Genomic DNA, 21,722 nt, shown 5'->3' with positions numbered 1-21,722 from the left:
TCTTAGGGAACTGACAAGGAAACTTCGCTTGCCTATAAATAATTACAGTGTAAGAAAGTAAGCCCAGCGTTATCGGGTGAAGCACACAGAGTGGGAAAGCTATTTCCGGCTAGAGAAATAGGGAATAGTATTTAGACAGTGACACCCGAAACAGTGAGAACAGCAAACAGAAGAAATCACACAACAAAATCCTTATATTGCTAAAGCACAGGGAGTAAGCAAGGAAAAAGAAAATATTGACAAAGCCCTGGCTTTCAATCAACAGGCCTGGCTTCAAATCCCAATTCTGCAAGTAGCTGTGTGACCTTAGACAAATGATCTAACCTCTCTGAACTTCAGCTTTCATTTGGTAGAATTGCAAAAATATCACTTAGCTGAGAGTATTATTGTGAGGAAATCATATTCATAAAGCACCTAGCCCAATGACTGGCTCCCAGTGATCACTCAATAAATGAGAGCTATCATAGGAGTGTGATTTGACTGGAGTACAGATGAAGTGTTCCCCACACCAATACCGTTTTTCCAATAGGAAGCAAGGCCAAAATGTATTGCATTTACTCTGCACTCTGGGAACATTCATCTAATGTCCAACTTGAAAAATGAAGCCGAAAATGACTAGTCTTGTATTTGAAGCATAAAACACAGAAAATGTGATGTATTGGCCTATCAGGCATAAGATTGCTTTGAATATAGAAGGAATAAAAATATATGTGTGTTATATTTCTGCTGAAGATTATTTTTCCTTACCCACCAGGTTTTGTCTGCTTCTTTTTCAGTTGCTCCTACGATTCAGGAAATTAAATCTGGCACTGTGACCCCTGGACGCAGTGGATTGATAAGATGCGAAGGTGCAGGTGTGCCGCCTCCGGCGTTTGAATGGTACAAAGGAGAGAAGAAGTAAGGACTTTGTGATTATTACTGTGTTTCAAGCACTTTGAGCTAATGTGTTTGTGTTTCAGATACTTATTTCGAGCAATTTCTTTAGCTGGTTTGAATGATTCTCAGAAGCCTCCTAGCGGGCAGGCAAAGGGAAGGGGCCCACGTGGGAGGGATGAGTAGCTCACAGCTTTCCAGAAGAAATGTCCACATTGGTTTATATAATCTCAGAAATGTCTCAAAAATCCCCCATCACTGATGCGTTTCACTTCTTTCCCTCCCTTCTGAACAGCACATGGTTGTGTGCTGGCAACCATGTTTACTTGGGAAGTAACCCAGCCTCTAAAGGACCTGGGCACAGCTTCCACAAGAGCACTTCAGAAGCAATAGGGGCTGCCGTCTCTGTCTGGCTTCTCTGAAAAGCCTCAACCGCTTCACCTGCCTCACAGTCTCACAAGATCGTTTAACATTTTGTTTTATAGGACACTGTGTTTTAGATATTCTCTCACTAAAGAGGCTGTAGAGGAGATAAAATATATGGTTAAAAGATGAGCCAAAGGGATTTAGAAGCTACTCTAGCTTCAGTACTGAGTGATTGTCCCCTTGAGAAGCCCCAGAAGCCTTGGCAAGAACTATTGAACCATAGCAGATGGGATTTGACAACATTCTCTTTAATCTCAACCAGTAGAGTCGTTCAAACCTCTTCAACTGCTTTTATCAAGCTCTGGAAAATGGATGAGCCCCGGGGTCTAAAGGAAGATGCCAGGCTGAGGAGCGGAAATCACCTACACTAGGTATATGCTGTATCACGACTAGGTAGGGCCATACTCAAGAGAATTTTGGGTTGAACTATATGAAATTGCCATTTAAAAAAAAAAGATTTATTTATCTTTTTGGAAGGCAGAGTGAGAGAGAGATCGATCGTATATCTGCCGAATCACTACCCAGATGGCCACAATGGCAGCTGGTACAGGCTGAAGTCAGGATCCCAGAGCTCCATTCCAGTCTCCCACATGGGTGGCCGGGACCCAAGTATGTGCTGAATCAGAAGTGGAACAGCCAGGACTTGAACCAGCATTCTGATAAGTGATGCCAGCATAATAGGTGGCAGCTTAGCTAACTATGTCACAATGCTAGCCCCGAAATTGCCATTTGTAAGTTAAAAAAGAAAAACCAAATATTGAAAATTTCACACTGTTCAACATAATCTTTGGGATTTATTTTACACATCCATGGCTAACAACTAATAACAGCAAATTATAAACAAAAAACTGGTGAAATCATATGACTTAGATTTTGCCACAGTAGATAAGAGCAGATGTGATATTAGCAGGTACTTTGTTCCTGAAATTGAATCAAAAGATAATTTGAGGATAATAGTCTCCTTGTTCAATATAAGACTTAATAATAAAGGCTATCTTCATAATAATCACATTTGTGCTGAATAAGTGTGATTTTACCTAAAAAATTTTCAGGTATTTGACATGGAACCTCTTCAATAATTTAGGTATTCTGTTTTAAATTATTTTCATTTTAAATTACATGTAATAATTAAATATAGGGTATGCTGTGATAATTATATATACACAGATATATGTTGATGTTATGTACAATGTTTAATGATCAAATAAGGACAGTTAGCATTTCCATATTTATATAAAATCACCATTTATTTGTATTCAGAGACTTAAGATTCCTCGTTTAGTCCTTCATAAAATATATTATAAATTTATGTAAACTATATTCACCCTGCTGTGCTGTAGAACACTAGAACAATTCATGCTTTTTACTAATTCTAAAAATGCATCTTGGTGGTTTTGTGGAATATTCCATCTTTTATGTACTGAAAAATGAGATAAACTGATCTGTGATCACCCTCATCCCACTCTAAGATTATAATCATATATCTGCCAATATAATCTTTCTCAAATGCTGAAACATCAGATTGAGAAGTTTTCAGTTTGTGATGGTCTAAATGGATGCATATGCTTAAGAGAGTTCTCAGTCTTTTGAACGTTTCAGATCCTTTTGTCCAAACACAGTCTTGACAGTCCAAGAAAATATCTGTGAACACAGTGCTTGTCTAGAATGAATGGGACCTCAACTCCACCTACTTAGAACTTTTGCCTTAACTAGAATGTCTTTGCAGGAGCTAAATCCCTAGTTCTTCACAAGCAGTATAAATAATACTGACCTAAACAATTTTATAATGTCTCTAAAAGCTACTTTTTAATCTGTATCATTAATTTTTAGGATCTAGAAATCAAAATTATTCTGCATTGTCCAAATGAGAGCTCCTTTATTAAAGGCCATTTTGTTTCTAATATTTTGTAAAGTGATGACTGAATTTTTTTTCCCTTTTCCTTTCCCATATTTTTCTAAAATCAGCAAACGTTGTCAAAAAAAAATCCTATAATAATCCTTCTTCTATTTTTTTGGCCTGTAGTAAATACACCAAAGAGCCTAATGGTGCCCATAATCATAGCTTCAATGATTTTTTTTTTCTTTTCCTACTGAAGAGATACATGATAGCTTTTATTAGATATTCAAAGGAATTCAGAACCACTTGCTAACAAGCAAAATGTAGATTGATTCTCTTCTCCCATACCCTTACACACTTAGGGAAAATCTACCAGCTGTGAAAAGCCAATGCACTTGTGAAAAGGTGGGAGGGAAGCCCTTGTAATCCATAAGCTGTACACCGGAAATTTATATTCATTAAATGAAAGTTTTTAAAAAAAAGAAAAAAAAAGAAAGGCAAACATATTTTCAGTTTGGGGTGAAGTATATATTTATCATTTGTGGAGTTGCATTTGAGGGAATATCTAAATTTTTGAAATCAGTGGAATAAATAATTTCCTCTTGAAACAATAGTAAAACGAAGTTGAGTATATGCAAGGGAGTAGGAGAGAGAAGGATTCTAGTAACTGAGTAGTTACTACACTCAATAAGTGGATCATCAAGGCCAGGCCATTCAAATATTTATTTGCCTCATCAAAATGAAAAACTCCCTTTTTAAAGAGCACCTGCTATTTGACATGTGGTATTCTAAATTACTAGCAAAGACTAACTCATTTTATTTTTATACCAAATCTATCCAATAGATATTATTCTGACATTTGCTTGGGAAAACCAAAACACAGAGTGTTTTTGTTATTAGTGGCAGAGCTGAGATTTAAATACAAGAAGTTTTACAGATCTTCATGCAGAGAGGCCTATACAACGACACCTGGTGTAGTTTATGGCCTTTAAGAGTGGACATTTAGGCTAATAGTTCACCTTCTAGTTAAGACACTTCATCCTGTATCAGAGTGCTGGGGTTCTATTCCCAATTTCAGCTCTTGACTCAAACTTCTCACTGGTTCAGACTCAGGGAGGAAATGGTGATGGCTCAAGTAAATGGGTTCCTGCCTCTCGTATAAGAGAACTATATTGACTTCTCAGCTTCCACCTTTATCCAGGTCCATTCCCAACTCTTGCAGTCATTTGGGAAGTGTACCAGTAGATGGGAGATCTCTCTTCCACTCTTGGTCTCTCACTCTCTTGCTCTCTCAAATATTTTTTTTAAAGAATAAAATACAACACTAAAGCAATTAAAAGTCAAAATAAAAAATATATTAGAAAAGTTGTAATGTCAGTGTTAAATACCAAGGATAAAGTCATTTTAAGTTGCTAATGGATTTGCAAAATAAGAGATTGCACATACAAATAGTCACTTGTAATTTTCCAGTTTATTTCATCAAGGACATAAAAAGAGAATCCAGGTAGATAAAGAGAAGAAAGAGAGACAGCATATTTCAGAGTTCTGTTGACATCTGAGGTCCCTAATAAGGAGCATGAAGTTGGCAGAAACCCTGTCAGAGCAGAGTAATTTGGCAAGCTCTGGAGAAGTTCATTTTCCGAGAAAATGGGGATTATACTTGGGGATTACATAAATAATCAGAAACAACTTAAATTTCTATGCTTTTATGTAAGGGAATGTTTACAAATATCTTCCCATAAACCAAGATTCAAAGCCAGATCTCAATTCAGGCAAATAGAAACAAACAACCACAAACAAAGAGCAGAGGCAGCCCCTGAACCTCCACAGCCGTTCTCCTGCACCCTGTGAGGTTCACTGCTGTGGACTGAGAATAATCAGCTTGAACCCTTCCAAAGGGAACCTGTAAAATTAAGCACAATTTAAAGAAAAGAAAGAAACATATACTTACTGAGGAAAAAAAAAACCACTTTCCAGGTCCTTTAAATTCTTTCATCTCATTTATTCCTCAGAGCTCTGTGAGGTAAGATTTATTATCCTCAATTTACGGATGACAAAACTGCGACACAAGAGTCTTAAAATAACCTGTGTGAGAGCACTCTGCTTTAAGCTGCCATCAGGACACATTTTAGATCTCTCAGTCTCTCAGCCCATATTCTTCCCCTTCTGTGTGCTGCCACTAATCTATTACTAAGCAACAAATTAACCCAGAACTTAGCAGCTTAAGCCAATAGGCGTTTATTATCTCCAACAGTTTCTGTGGATCTCAAAACGAGAGGCAGTTTGGGTGGTTGTTTACAGCTCAGGGTTTCTCATAAGGTGGCCACTAAAGATGTCGCTTGGTGCTGGGTGAAGGCTTGACTCAGGCTGGAGGATCTGCTTCCTAGGCAGCTCACTCACGTGAGCCTTCTTGGTGGATGACCAGTTTGCCAGGTAGACATCTTCACAGGGTTGCTTACATTTCTTCCTGACATGGCAATGCACTTCCAGAATTAATGGTCCAGGAGACAGCAAGCTAGAGGCTGCCATATATCTTATGATCTCATCTCAAAAGTCAGGCTCTGTCATTTCCGAATATTTTATTGCATATCCAGGGCAATCCTATTCAATGTAGGAGGAGACATGGGTATCAAGACGTGAGACTCATTAGAAGCCATCTTCAAAGATAGCCTCCTACACCACCTCTCTAGTGGATGAGCTCATGATGTCCTATACTAGAAATGTTAGCCGCTTGACTTTCAGTGTACTGTACTATAGAGGTAAGCATCACAGAAGCATCTAAAGTCAAACGTTTCTTATTAAAACGGTACCCCTCACGCTGGCGCCGCGGCTCACTAGGCTAATCCTCCACCTGCAGCACTGGCAACCCCGGTTCTAGTCCCAGTTGGGGTTCCAGATTCTGTCCTGGTTGCTCCTCTTCCAGTCCAGCTCTCTGCTGTGGCCCGGGAGTGCAGTGGAGGATGGCCCAGGTCCTTGGGCCCTGCACCCGCATGGGAGACCAGGAGGAAGCACCTGGCTCCTGGCTTTGGATCAGCGGCTTTGGATCGGCGAAGCACGCTGGCCATGGCAACCATTTGGGGGTGAACCAATGGAAAAAGGAAAACCTTTCTCTCTTTCTGTCTCTCGCTGTCTAACTCTGCCTGTCAAAAATAAATAAATAAATAAAAACTAAATAAAATTTAAAAAGGTACCCCTCGGTTTAAGGCAGTCATTTTTTTTATTAAACTTTTATTTAATGAATATAAATTTCCAAAGTATAGCTTATGGGTTACAATGGCTTCCCCCCTCCCATAACTTCCCTCCCACCCGCAACCCTCCCCTTTCCCGCTCCCTTTCCCCTTCCATTCATGTAAAGATTCATTTTCAATTCTCTTTGTATACAGAAGATCAGTTTAGTGTATATTAGGTAAAGATTTCAACATTTTGCCCATATAGCAACATCAAGTGAAAAAACTACCATTGGATTACTAATTATAGCATTAAATAGCAATGTACAGCACATTAAAGACAGAGATCCTACATATTTTTTTTTCAAATTAATTAATTTTCTATGCCATTTCCATTTTAACACCAGGTTGTTTTTTTTTTTTCATTTCCAATTCTCTTTCTATACAAAAGATCACTTCAGTATATAATTAGCAAAGACCTCATCAGTCTGCGCCCACACAGAAACGCAAAGTATAAAAATACTGTTTCAGTACCAGTCATAGCATCACTTGGCTTTAGACGACACATTAGGGACAGATCCCACATGGGGTGTAAGTACACAGTGACTCCTGTTGCTGACTTAACAATTTGACACTCCTGTTCATGGCGTCAGTAATCTCCCTAGGCTCTAGTCATGAGTTGCCAGGGCTATGGAAGCCTTTAGAGTTCGCTGACTTTGATCTTATTCCGATAGGGTCATAGTCAATGTGGAAGTTCTCTCCTCCCTTCGGAGAAGGGTACCTCCTTCTTTGATGGCCCCGTTCTTTCCACTGGGATCTCACTCACAGAGATCATTCATTTAGGTCTTTTTTTTTTTTTTCCATGATATCTTGGCTTTCCATTAAGGCAGTCATTTTTAATACCATAATCTCTTTCAGCATACCTGTCAGGGGCACTTGCAATAGGCATAATTTACCTCCATATACATTGGAAAAATAAGAATTTAATGTTTAATTACATGTAGAGTCAAGATTTTTAATATTTTTATTGACAATGTACAAGGTTGATATGAAGAAATACATGCCTTAGATGCAGTGAAAGGATGATTTCAGAATGTCCAAAGTAGCATTAAGCAAATAATGTCTTTGATGACATGAAATTAAATCATTCTATTTCTTGAGAACAGTAAATTCACTCAGGGTTAAGGATAATGACATAAATTAAATTGTAATGGGCTGACGTTTCAGCCAGCACTACAGAAGTATGTGTTTTTTATCACTTTGTGGAGAGGATATTTCCATCTTGTCTTAGATCTGAATTATGTTGTAGACTTGCCTACTCTTTTAGATTTCCTTAAATCCAAGTCTGAAACATTGAAAGTCATGCTTTCGGTTTCTCATGACCAATTTAACTGCCCCAGGCTTGTAGGTGATAAATAGGCTAATTAGCATGATTTAATTACTCTGAAATACATCTCTCTCACTTTTTCTCTCTCTCTTTCTCTCTCTATATATATGTACATATATATGTATTTAAATATCACAATCCACCCTTTAAATATATGCAATTATTACTTTACAATCCAAAATGAAATATTAAATAAACAAACCTATTTTAAAATAGTGTTTAATACATTTTGCCTGCTTTTTAGGCACAGGATCCATTATAGCAAAGCTTTTTGGAATTCCTTAATTGCAAATAATATTTTTTAATCCTCCAGCATAATTTAAGATAGAGCTGTAAAAGTTACAAATTAAGTATGTATAATAAATCACATCCATAAATGAAAAGCAGATATATAGTAAAACATTTAAAGATTATCATAAAACCAACATGTACTTTAAAAGTGGAATGTTTTACATTTAAAAGTATGGGACCTATAAGAGCTTGACTTTTTAACAAATATATTTCCAACAGTCTGTGCAATTTAAGTGCAGAGAAAATGTGATGACATGTGCAATTTTAACTTGGTTTGAAGAATTCTTTATCCATGTGCATAAAACATGCATGTGCAGAGATGTACAAAGTGTATATGGGTACCATTGAATGGATAAGGAAATGATTAAAATCACCCATGTAGAGTATGTATGGTCACTTTACACAGAAACAGGACGAACTTCTTTTTCGGTCAGGTTAATGTTAGGTTTCACTTCAAATAACCATGTTTAATTTTTGATTTTTCGGAGATGAGAAATCAATAGCATGTAATGAGCATTCCTCTCCTCTTTCTTGTTCTTGATATGTACCTCCTGATTAGGTAGACCATGAATTTCACTGAAGTGTTCACCACGTTAAAAGAATGTAGGAGAGAGGGTTTTCTCCTCTTATGTTTTCGAGGAAACCAGCAAAATGAATTAAAATATTTCTTTCTGTGTATTGTCAGTGATCCTCTTGCTTTGCTATTTTTCACATGATTTATGTCATACACTACATTTACAGAATAATCATGATTCCAAATTACTTTCATAGATGATAGTTCTGCAAAATGGGTACGTTGTATGTTTCACTTACGTAGAGTTAACTCTCCACATGAGAGAGACAGGAAACAAGAAATAAATGTATAATTTAAATGCCTTGACTTACTACTCTATTCAATATGAGTCTCAAAGGTACATATATATTTACACACATACTGCTTTCGTTGGTCTTAATTACAAATATTTCTGATAGTATGAGCATCTTTCAATGAAAGTGAAGTTCTAATGTTAAACATGTATGTGTGTGTGTGTGTGTGTGTTTTCTAAGATTTATTTATTTATTTGAAAGGCAGAGAGAGAGAGAGAGAGAGAGAGCTCTTCTAACCACTGGTTTGCTCCCCAAAAGGCCACAACAACTGGAGCTGGGCTGATCTGAAGCCATGAGGCACTAGCTTCTTCCAGGTCTCCTACATGGGTGCAGGGACCCAAGCACTTGGGCCATCTTCTATTGCTTTCCCAGGCCACAGCAGAGAGCTGGATCAGAAGTAGAGCTGCCGGGATTTGAACCGGTGCCCATATGGGATCCTGGCACTGCAGGTGGCGACTTTACCTGCTACGCCACAGTGCTCGTCCCAAAACATGTGTTTAATATAACATGTCTCTAGCCAAGTGAGTGGGATGCCAGGTTCTAGTCCTAGCTGCTGCTCTTCCAATCCAGCTCTCTGCTGTGGCCCAGGAGGGCAATGGAGGATGGCCCAAGTGCTTGGGCACCTGCACCCGTGTGGGAGACCAGGAAGAAGCACCTGGCTCCTGGCTTTGGAACGGCGCAGCACCAGCTGTGGCGTCCATTTGGGGAATGAACCAACAGAAGGAAGACCTTTGTCTCTGTTTCTCTCTCTCACTGTCTATAACTCTGTCAAATAAAAAAAAGTAAAAAAAAAAAAATATATATATATATATATATATATATATATCATGTCTCTAAAGCAAAACCCAACTACTTTGCTGCTCACCATGGACAGTCAGGTATAAACATCAATCAGCAACATTTTGGAAGTCATAATTCATGGGTAAAATGTATAATTTGGCAAAAACTAACAATATATGCACACTGACTTTTTTACATATATATGCTTTCCAACTAGTATATTGCAATCATCAAATGACTGACAACAGATAAAATTTATAAGAAGAAAAATTCAGTATAAATTGGCATTCTGTTATTTTCTTCTTACATTCCAACAGGTCATTTTGAACCCACTTTGGTATACTTGCCCTCTATTTGGAGACTGCTACGAAGTGTGATGATTTAAAGTAAGGAAGTTTATGGAACTCTCAGGGGCAATTTTCACAACATGCAGCTTTTCCTTTACATGCTGACTTCGCAGTTTTATAACCTGTATGATTTAACTTACTATATAGCATTTCACTCATTCTTTGTATATTTCTAACCAGATTATACCTGAGGAGAAAACTACTTCTCATAAAGGTGAAATGACTTGTTGAAGGGAACTATGAGATGAGAAGTAAAAAATAATTTCTTTACTCTTGTGTCAGGAGCTCCCTCTCCTAGATTGGATACTATAACTATGATGATTCAAAAGGGACTTGAAATATATTCTCTTTTTCTTTCAGAGTAGGCAGTTACCATAGTAGGTAGTTACATGTTCTTGATTTAGAAGGATGCTACAAATTATCTTATTACCATTTCAGGTTAACATGATCTTCCTTGCTGTCTTGAAATGCTAATTTTTTATTCAACAAGTATGCATTGCACACTTGTCATGTATGAGATAATTTGAAAAACTTGAAAAGAAATTAAGTCCCTGCGTGGAAAGAACTTGTGTTCTACTGTGATCGCCTTGTATCTTTCTATCTATCTATCTATAAATATAACTAGATATTTTAAGATTTATCTATTTATTTGAAAGGCAGAGTTACAGAGAGGCAGAGGCAGAGAGAGATAGAGAGAGAGAGAGAGAGAGAGAGAGAGAGAGAGAGAGAGAGAGAAAGAGGGTCTTCCCTTGGTTTACTCCCCAAATGGCCTCAATGACTGGAGCTGGGCCGATCTGAAGCCATGAGCCAGGAGCTTCTTCCAGGTCTTTCACGCAAGTGTAGAGAGCCAAGGACTTGGGCCATCTTCCACTGCTTTCCCAGAGAGCTGGATTGGAAGTGGAGCAGCCAGGACTCAAACCACTGCCCATATGGGATCCTGGCACCGCAGGTGGTGTCTTTACCTGCTAGGCCACAGCACCAGCCCCCCTTATTACATATTTATTTGTTTATTTATCTGGTTGTTATTTTATTCTTATGATAGTTCATTCCTTTTAATAGCCAGTGTCTTAGCAGTACACCTCATGTCAGCTCAGTGATGACTTTGTCATCTGAAGCCAGGGAAAAGAGTAAATCTGTGAAAGAACTGAGAGCTTATTAATTTAACTACTAGGAACTGGGGATCCTATACTCAAGTGAGAGACATATACATGTTATTAGATTTAAAACAATGGACCAGGGGCCAGCACTGTGGCACAGCAGGTTAAAGCCCTGGCCTGAAGCACTGGCATCACATAAGGACACCGGTTCTAGTCCCAGCTGCTCCTCTTCTGATCCAGCTCTCTGCTATGGCCTGGGATAGCAGTGGAAGATGGCCCAAGTTCTTGGGCCCCTTCACCCACATGGGAAACCCAGAAGAAGCTCCTGGCTTCAGATCAGTGCAGCTTCAGCCGTTGCAGCCATCTGGGGAGTGTGGAATGAGTACTAAGTAAGAAAATCCTAAGGGAAAGCTGAGTGGAATCCTTGTGAATGTAAACAGAGAGTTCATTCAACTCAAATCAGATGATTAAGGACTATTTCAAGGACAACGTACATTTGAGCTGGATACCAAATGACTAACAGCACTTTCCAACATTGCAAGAGTTGAGCACACCATAAGGAAGGAAGAACATGGTCAGTGTCATAGAACTGAGAGCTTGTTTGTGTCAGCTGGTGTCAGATATGAAACCACATTTTAACAAGAGGTAAGGCTGGAAAGACACCTGCCACAAGACTTGAAGAGCCTTAAGCATCCTAAGACATTGGTACTGAAGTTCATGTTCATTGAAAAACTATTCGGTCCTTGTCTTCATGAAACATTTCTAAGAAAAATTGGGAGGAATATGGGAAAGATAAAATATGGCTGTAGCTAAGTTAATTGACTGTGTGACTAAAAAGCAAGAGAGAAATACAGCATTTGTGTGTTTCAGTGAGTAGTTATATACAAGGGAAGGCAAATTTGAAGATGCTTTAAGTTTTCTATCTAGATGTTCCTTGGGATCGGTTGCTCGGGGTTCTTGTCTTCACACAACAAAGAATGCAGACGTGAGACAGAGAGCAGTAAGCATTGCTAGTGAATTTTAATGAAGAGAAATCATGAAGATTACACCTGACAGACCAGGCGGGCATCTCAGTGAAGAAGTGAGAGTGCAGTCTGCCTTCAGACTGGAGTTTTTATGGATGCTGTATGTGGGCCTTCTTTCTCCTCCCCCTAAACTCTTTCTGCAATATTGCTGGATGGAGGACTTTTTGGGTGTGGGAACTTCATAATCCTCTCCTTGGGAATGGATGGGTAAGAGTCCCCAAAGCTGAGCCTGGGTGGGGGGGGGGACTGGGACCCACCCAAACAGATCACTGAACAATGACAAGCCTTTTGATATATAAATACTGATTTGCTGCCAAGGCATTGTCTCCTATTCCATTACACAGAAACTCCCATTTTGCTTTTTGGCCCCTCACACTCATAGGCTCATAACAAGATGAATGATGAAGCTATTACTAAGGCTGAGACACAGGAAAAGAAGTTTGGGAAGGGCCTTGCTGAGCTTGGTTTAGGACATAATAAAATCAAGGTGGAATATTGCACTGAGTCTTAATAAGCAGCTAGAATTTGATTGCATTCTTAAAATTCATAGTGAAAATTCCAAAATAAGTACCTGATGTTATCACTTTATACATGAAATCCATCAGTGATCCTTCATTGCTTTGTATGGCTGGTCCCTGTTTTTCTCCCTGTTTATAAGTCATGTCAGTCTACCCTTTCACAATTGGGCTATAGCCATCCTCGTTAGTTCTCGCACTGTGACATGTTCTTTCTCTTTCAGTCATCTTAGTTTATAAGATCCTTACACACATACCTGTTGCTGGCTCCCTTTGGCTGCTGTCTACCAGCTAGTCCTTTACTCTCAGTACCCTGAGCATTCTCCACCTGGGGAGGAAGCGTTCCATACGCACTCAGGGTCCCACCTCTGTCAAAGCTCACATCAGTCTAGCCTCAATTTCTTTCACTTGTTCTTCTCTCCTACTAAATTATGGCCTCCCTGGAAGAGAAGATCCTGCCTTCTTCACTAACATGTTTCCCACAGCTAACATGGAGTTTGAACAGAATAATACACTCTATTATGAGAATGAGTTACAGTCTTGATAGTTACAAATTGGAATTGTTGTAGGCAGACATAAAGGATAAAATTGATCAGGTTTGTGAGCTGGAAGACCACGCCTTCACCACGCCCCTGTGGTTATCTCATGCCCCTACCTAACCACACCTGTATGCTCACCAGCCAATCAGACTAATTAACCACTCCTCCTTGGAAGTGGAATAAAGGCCTGGGACACAGTGGGTCCAGCCCCTTTTTTGGCCCTTTTGGCCTTCTGCCTCTTTAGCTATTGAGGCCTCAGGCCACCCGCCCCATGCTTCCTGGCTCCTGGGTGTGAACCCAGATTTCCCTCTCTTTTAGATAGGACCCTCACTCTCCCACGCATTTCTCTCATTAAGTAAAAAGCTTAAAAACTTATGCTGCTTCATTCATTTGTGCGAATATTCAGAATTCTATGAATGTTAGGCAAGAACCCACACAGGCTCATTAATATCAGGAATTTATTAATAAGCACATGGTAATATAAATGGCACCGCATATTCTGATATCAGAATCATTCTTATTTCAATACACATTTAAACTGCTAAGAGAATATTAGTACGAATGGATCCTGTCACCTTGGTTTGCAGGACATTTGTAAACTCCATGTGTGATGAGAGAAAGGAAGGAAGCTGGTTTCTGTTGATCAATTCTGGCTTCGCAAGTTTCCTCTTTCTGAATGTAGTCTAGGCAAAGTGGTTGTGTTGCTATATTGTGGAATGAAGTTTGACATTAAAGTCAGGAACACGTTGACATTAGAAAAGCAGTTTAAGCAGAGGGGAGAAATCCAGTCATAGGCCAGGTTGTCAAGGATACAGAAACTCAGGGCAATCAGGGGAGGTTTGACACCTGCACTGTAGTCTGTTTATTGGTTGTAGGGTTAAAAGGGATTATCCTCCCTGTGAAAGTAAAACTGTCACAACTAACACAGCCCCAAAGTCTCCAATTTAAAATTATGAATTTTATTAAAATTGAACAAGTAAACAAGACATACATTGAAAATAGGTTAATAAAGTCTAGAACCATTATGGTATACTAATATATTATAATAATGTTAATTTATTCAAATGCAAAACTAAAGATAGATACCCCTTGGGGCTAAGACAGTGATGCATGATATTCTTCAGTCTGATCCTGGGGCTAAATGATATCATATTGTTTTCAAGCCTTAAGTATCAAGCAACACAATAAACCAATAGGTTGCCATAGCAGCGTGTTCACATAAATTTTCATTTCTCTCTGTTTTCCAGCAGTTCTTACTAGTCCTTCTTTTTACTTTATTTCTTGTTATCTATCCTGCACATCTGTTGAAAGCCTAGATGAGGTTGGTAATGTACATATAATTGATACTGAGTTTGGCACATCTTGATATCATGGTGCCATGCTCATTTCAGTCACTCTCCTAGATATTTTCTTTAAAAACAATTTCCTGTATGCTCAATATTTAATATTTTGCTGCCATCTGAGAGGAAATGTATCTGGTCTGTCCAAGAAACAGAGCCTGTCACTGAACAATAATATCATCTACAATAATGCAGTACCTACTGCACTTGTTATATAAGTACATGGATATTATATATTTTTGAAAAATATGCTTAGGTCAATTCTTTGCCATTGGACTCATTTCACAGATGAAAACAATCTAAGAGTTACAAAAATGTAAAAACTTAATTCATTTAATCAAGCATGCAAAAATCACAATGTCTCTATTACATGCCCAGCACTATACTATGTTCTTGGAATGCAATGAATGACAAAGCTATCCAGGAACCTTGCCGTAATGGACTTGTTCTCTATGGGGAATACAAACTTGAAACAAATTAAAAACACAGATATTTGAAAACTTACAACTGAAATGATATTAAAAAGAGAATTTTTTGATGTTATGATGTTGAGTTAGCCATGTAAATCTACTGCACTACTAAAACTTGAACATTAAAAACAATATTGATATAACTGTAAATTTTGCATTGGGTTTAGCTTAGTGGCTAAGATACCAGTTAAGATGCCCATGTCCAGCATCAGAGTACCTGTGTTACATGCTCAGCTCACATGGATTGAGTTTCCAGCTCCCAATTTCAGCCTCGCTCCCAGCCAGCACAGGATGAGCATCACAGCATCTGAATGTGACTCAGGAGATAAGATTCTCCCTATTTCTCTACCTCTCAAATATATAAATAATTAAATAAGTAAATATTGCATATTTGCTACATGGATTGCATTTCTTTGCCATTCATTTTTTCCTTTATTTTACTTTTTACTTCTTTCCTTTTTTAAGTTTAGAAGCAGAGAGACAGAAGACAGATTTCTGATCTTCTGCCTCCAAGAGTGTGCATTTAAGGAAGCTGGACTCAAAAGAGGAGGCAGGACTCAAAACCAGGGACTCCAACAGGGGATGTTGGTATCCCAACTGGAATCTTACTGCTAGGTCAAATGTGCACCCCTGTCATTCTTGGTTATATTTAGCACAGTATTCTCTACATCTCATTATTTATGAACTTAGAGGAAGAAAAACAGACAATAATTGATACTGAGGATATGTGTTGGCGTGTTAAGAGGGAATTTGAAGAAGGAGGAAGGAAAAAGCTCATTTTATGCTTCTGATCTCTGGCTGTGAGTAGCCCAAGAAACTGGATCCACTAAAGGATGCTTCTGTAAGAGGCTGTTCTAAAAGGCATAACTAAGTGCCACATGGTAGCTGGGAGTCCTCTTTCTCTCCTTTAGAGAAATATCCAGAGAGCTAGCAGAACTGAAGTTTACTTTTTCACTTGACTTTCTACTCCATTAGATTTACCCCTTTCCTGTAGTACACACCACAAGCCACTTGGCTATTATTCCCTGGTTTCAATCAATTTTCTTGAAGCACCCATGATTTCTGACTTGTCTGTCCAAATTTAAATACAATATCCTGATTTCTACTTGATGATTTGAATGCAAGTTGCTACTTTGAGAGGCTACCAATAATCAGAAGACCTCGGTTTCAATACTGGTTCTGCCACTTACCTAGTGGTAGAAGGAAGATAAATTAACTTAATCTTTCTAAACTTCTGTTTTCTCCTGTGTTAAATGAAACTAAAACACCTACTTCCTAGGATTGCTGCAAAGATTAGTTGATATATATATTTGAAAATGCTTAAATGTTTTCTGAATGTCAATTTCCCACACTCTTAATACCAAATGCTTTGTGTACAGTGCTGGAATCTTTTAATGTTAGATTATTTCAGTCATAAATGTATTGAGAACAGTTAACATTTCCCACATATATAAAGCATTCTTGCTCACAGTGAAAAGGCTAGAATAATAGTCATGACTCAGAGCCTATAATGTTTATTGTCATCCATGACCTGGAAAGTCAGAGACCCATAATCCGAAAATGTGGAGTGAGGCTGGATTTATTAATAAAATGAATAAGGTACCATATAGCTGTTCCATTTATTTTTGCAATCTTAACAATTGGTGCTGGTGGTTGCATGGTCAGGTTTTCTGCAGTGATTTTGCAATAGGCTCTTCTGGTTATCCTATATAATGACTGTCCTAGGGAGGTTCTGCTTGTAAAGTTTGTGAGCATTTCACGAGTCAGAAATGTAAGTATCACCGCTCATTAGAATGCTTTCCATGTGCAACTTCTGATTGGCACTAGAAAATACAGGGGACTACTCTAATTCAGAACTAGTGGTTCGGGCTGTGTCATTTTGGAACTGGCAACACCAGCTGGTAAAGCCAATAGCCTGCAGTTCACAGATTTATGCAGTACTGGCAAAGGCAAAAAGAAGGGAGTGAAAGTAATGGTCTTCCAAATTGGTGTCAGAAGGTTTAGGGTGGCAACATCCTCAGTAGTAGAATGATTTTCTAATCATATTGCCAGTGCTAAAAATGCAACAAAGAAAGCTGACCAGGTATTTCCAAGTAAGCACCATATGCTGCTGATCTACTGCAGAAGAAGGGGTTGTCATGTTGAACTCCTAGCCCCATAGAATCTGTCTCTCTGGTGTGAGAGGTTAAAAGACAACATCTTGCATTCTGTAAGTCAATACAAGAATGATCATAGAAAATGTAGTTAGAGACAACCATATTGCAATAAATCTGCTTCATAAGGAAAAAGGGATTATCAATTAAAGAGCTCCTTTATTCTTTTATTGAGGACTGAAATCACATTAAGGCCCTACATGTTAAGACTTCTACATAGGACCTATTTTTCTATATTCAGTAACTAAGGGTAGGTATGTTCATCTTCACAAAATGTTTACTGTGAAAAATATACTCTTCTGTTGTAAACAACTGTTTGCATATCTGTTTTCTTATCTCAGCTTTGACCTACTCAAGGGCAGAGATGATGCACCCAACCTAGTCATGAACCCCTCAACATAGAGCTCATTGTTTGCAGCAAGTTATTGAATATTTTCAGAATTGATTTCACTAGCTAGAAAACCCCCCTCCAACATCACACTCCTGATGTCTGCAGGAAAATCGCACACATGTGTCATCTCACTCTCCCTCAGAGTCAGCTTTTCAAAGGCCCTTCCTGCCATCTGAAAGACAAACAGAGTTTCTAAAACTGTATTTCAGGAATCAGCATTTCTAAAACTCCTGTAAAAGAAAGTAAGATTTGAACTTCCCTGGAATCTAACAAAGGTAGATCCTTTCCGGGGAAGAAAATACTCCCACGGAAAATACTTCTCTTCTTTATTGGCCATAATCACTTGCCTGGCTGGTCTGAGTAGCAGAGGCTGCAACATTAATATGTCACTCTGGTAGAGAGACACATGATACTGCTGGCCAGAGACCAAAAATTGGCTTCCATAAACAGATCGCAGAGCACAGATACACTGCATGACTCGGCAATGTGTGTGGTCTTCAGACACATTAGAGCACAGGGAACTGAAAGCTAGTTGACTCAGTAAAACAAAAAGGAATATAAGTAAATAGTGCCATGAAATGGCAGAGTCTATCCAGTTAAAGATATTGGCTAATTTTTTTTCTCAACTAGTTAGCAGTGCAAAAAATTCTTGAGTTTTGTGAATGGGGCACAACAGGTACTTAGTAGTATAGGAAGTTGCCGGGTCCTCTGAAGAATGTATTTATGAGTTGGACATGGACAAAATGACTTGAGCCATCATGATAAAAGCTTCAGGGTATGAAATTGATGTTTATATATCACAGATACTAATAAATTACAAATAAGTTATTAATGAAATGCAGAAAACATGTAATACTCACTGTGGAAACTTATCCTAAATTTGGATAGGTTTGAAATATGAGAGGAGTAAAAGCTGCCACATCTACAATATTTATGCCTCATTTTCTTGTGTCAGAATTAAAGATCATTTGGTTTATTGCTGAAGTTAAAGTTTGTTCAATGTTTATTCAACATAAAGTTTTATTAACCTGATTAAAGTTTGTGTTTTGGATGTCAAATTCAACTATTACATGAAATATAAGTTATTCCCAGAGTAATCAAGAATGACTGCTTATTTTAATCTGTCCTTAACTACCATATACTTGATCTAAATTCAGTTGCAAGCTGCATAATATAATGCAAAGAAATTTAACTTAAACTCTCAGGGGATGTCACTTATGAGTATCTTCATAATTAATGAAATATTTTGTACTAAATCAAGCGCATTTAAGAGGAAAAACTAACATGCCATTTTTACTAGGCGCTTGCATAGCTCATATTGTTATCAGTGCATCTGTTTCACAATGCATTTGATATTTTTAGGGGGAACTCAGTATCTGTTTGACATCCTCATTGTCACCGAGTTCATGATGGGGCCACTAAAGGGAGCTTACCAATGTCTGTGTTAGGGGAACATCACATGGCTTCCAATGACCTACATACTATTTATTATGTGCCTAGGATATAATATTAAGTGCTATGTATTAATATTAGTATTATTAGTAAAATATTAGTAAAAGCATATCCAAAGAGTCCTGCCTGTGAGGTCTTCTAGATGTTCCAATTTATTTGGTTTAAAAAGCCTGTTGTGTTCATGAAAACTGCTATAGAAAACAATTCAAGAGAAAGAGGAGTCATTTATAAGAGCACTAGAAAAAGAGAGCTAAGTCTTAGGTAGGACCTGTGTAAGGAGCGGAGGAATTGACTTGATGAGATAGAAGAGGCGCAGGAACTTAGGTGTAGATTTGGGAAGAGGATGAAGAAGGAAGAGGTAGGGCGTGTGCTGAGATGAGAAAAGCTCTGTCAGCCTATCTGAGACTGAAGGCCTCTGGAGAAAGACCACTGGCATTCAGGGTGGAATTAGGTGAACTTGAATCTCATGTTAAGTTAAAGAACTTTGCCAAGCACATTTCTAAAAGATGTCAGAGATGTGACTTAACTTTACATGCTATCCTCAATAGTATATTCCTATCTTTCCAACTTGAGTGGAAGTCATTGGTCCAAGCTAGAGATTGCAACAGTACAATAGTGCTGCCTCTGGATTTGGAGCTACCCTACCACAGTGGTAGGCTAAGCGCTCATGTGCATTATCCAGTAACATCAATGAAAATAGCCAAGACATACTCCAGGAAGTTTCTAAGAAACAGTTTTTCCTTTTAGTGGAATTTTTATATTTATTTCTCCTTTACTGCCTTTTGATTTTAACAGATGAAATGCTACTCTTGTGGTATGTTTAATTTTCTAAAATGAAAAAAGTAATGTATAATTAGGACATACATTTATACAAGTTCAATTTGTTATATAGCACAAATAATGCCATAAGAATTGCCACAGGTGCCATACAAACTCCCCTTCCCTAAATCTACTAATGTAAGGAAAATATAACTGCATCATTATCATGCTATATGCTAACATAGCAGTGGTCAATTGTTGCCATGACAACTTCATCTATGATAAAAGTGAAACTCACATTCACCATACATATTTACCTGGAGTTTATTTTGTTTTCTAGACTCTTCAATGGCCAACAAGGAATTATTATTCAGAATTTTAGCACAAGATCCATTCTCACTGTTACCAATGTGACACAGGAGCACTTCGGCAACTATACTTGTGTGGCTGCCAACAAGCTGGGCACAACCAATGCGAGCCTGCCTCTTAACCGTAAGTAGTACTGTTGGCAAAATGCTCCCAGGAGCCTCTTGGTTCCTATTTTCCAGTAGAAATACAAACCTAGAAATGGAGTACATTCATTTTAAAACTCAACTTGATGTGACTCAGACCTTACAAAGAGGAAACCTTGCCCCCAAATAGTATGTGTGTTTGAAAATTTTGTAATCCTTAAATAACTTTACATGTGCATAGAAAAATGTCTTATAGTTGAAAAAACAGAAAAATTACACAAGTAATAGGGCCAATTGGACAATGTCTCTGACTGCATACTATTGTTTTGGCAAGGTTTTGTTTGGATTTTGGTATTTTAAATAATGTGTTATGTTATCTTGAAGCATGGATTAATACGGAGTCAGGTTATTCTTGGCTGGTTTTCTTTGGGCATTCATCTTGGAATAGTCAGAATTTCACAGCATAAATAAAATTGAATAGTAAGTAAATGATCATGGAACAATTATTTCATCCATCTAGATAGCATTTTTATTCAAAACCATCTTTTGAAATAAAACTTTAGGCTTTGTTTCACATTTTTAATGCATCTTACTTCCTAAAGACCAGAAGATAAAGAAGAGCAAACACTAGGATCAGTTAAAAGAGAAGAAATCTTTGTTAATGTTTCTTCCAGGAATTAAACTTAGTGCTTCTTAGAAGCAGAGTATTCCAGTCATAAAATATCACTTATTTTAAAATCAAATATTTCACGGTTTTCAGAGGCTACAGAGTCCAGTGTCTTTTCACATCCACATAGTTATCTGAGTGAACCTTATATTTTATTTAGTTAATATTTTATAATAGCCCAACATATATATATATATATATATATATATATATGTTTGTGTTATCACTATGTGTTAGTTAACTATCTCTGACAATGCAAATTTTATACGGTTCATCACAGAAATTATAATTTCCATTTTGCAGAAGTGGGAAGGAGAAGTGTGATGTTCCAATTACTTACAAGTGTACTACAATAAGATCCATGATTTATAAACTTGGAATTAGTATTATTTAAGAAACTCTGATGTTAAATAAAACATATCTACTCCTATCACATCTTTTATTTTTCAAGCTTAATATTCCTTAATATTTCTTGGTATCCAACTCTGAAAGAAAAACATTGCTTGCCATGCAATGACAATTATATGCACTATTTACTGTATACATTATCTATAATATGCCTTCTTAAATTTTATCCAGAAGATAATTTATTTAATGTAACTATGTGTAATATGAACCACTGAGAACATTAAAGAGCAGTGTGAACTCCAATTTAATGTAAAAATCGGTATATATTAAATATTGGTATACATTAAATACTTCTTTGGTATATTATTAATCTTAAGTGGTTTACATATTCAAGAACATGAAAGAATAAATGATTTGAAAAGTCAAAGCAAAAAAAATATAAGGTATTATCATTAACTTTTTGCTATTTAAATTTCTAAGTCACATTCTTATTTTCAAAACTGAAATATTAATTATTGTGACAAATTAGGAGCAAATGT

The 21,722-nt window shown here is 37.6% G+C and overlaps 1 protein-coding gene across 1 annotated transcript in view; it reads left to right on the top strand.

Moving 5' to 3' along the window:
* NEGR1 (neuronal growth regulator 1) overlaps positions 1-21,722 on the top strand; it is a 952,382-nt gene that overhangs the window by 730,991 nt on the left and 199,669 nt on the right. Inside the window, exons 5-6 of the mRNA XM_062191543.1 lie at positions 777-897; positions 20,057-20,208. Coding sequence (XP_062047527.1) covers positions 777-897; positions 20,057-20,208 — 273 coding nt within the window. The remainder of the gene's footprint in view (positions 1-776; positions 898-20,056; positions 20,209-21,722) is intronic.

Source organism: Lepus europaeus, chromosome 5 (genome assembly GCF_033115175.1).
Source record: "Lepus europaeus isolate LE1 chromosome 5, mLepTim1.pri, whole genome shotgun sequence".
Taxonomy (NCBI): domain Eukaryota; kingdom Metazoa; phylum Chordata; class Mammalia; order Lagomorpha; family Leporidae; genus Lepus; species Lepus europaeus.
This window is presented reverse-complemented; position numbering and strand designations above follow the sequence as displayed.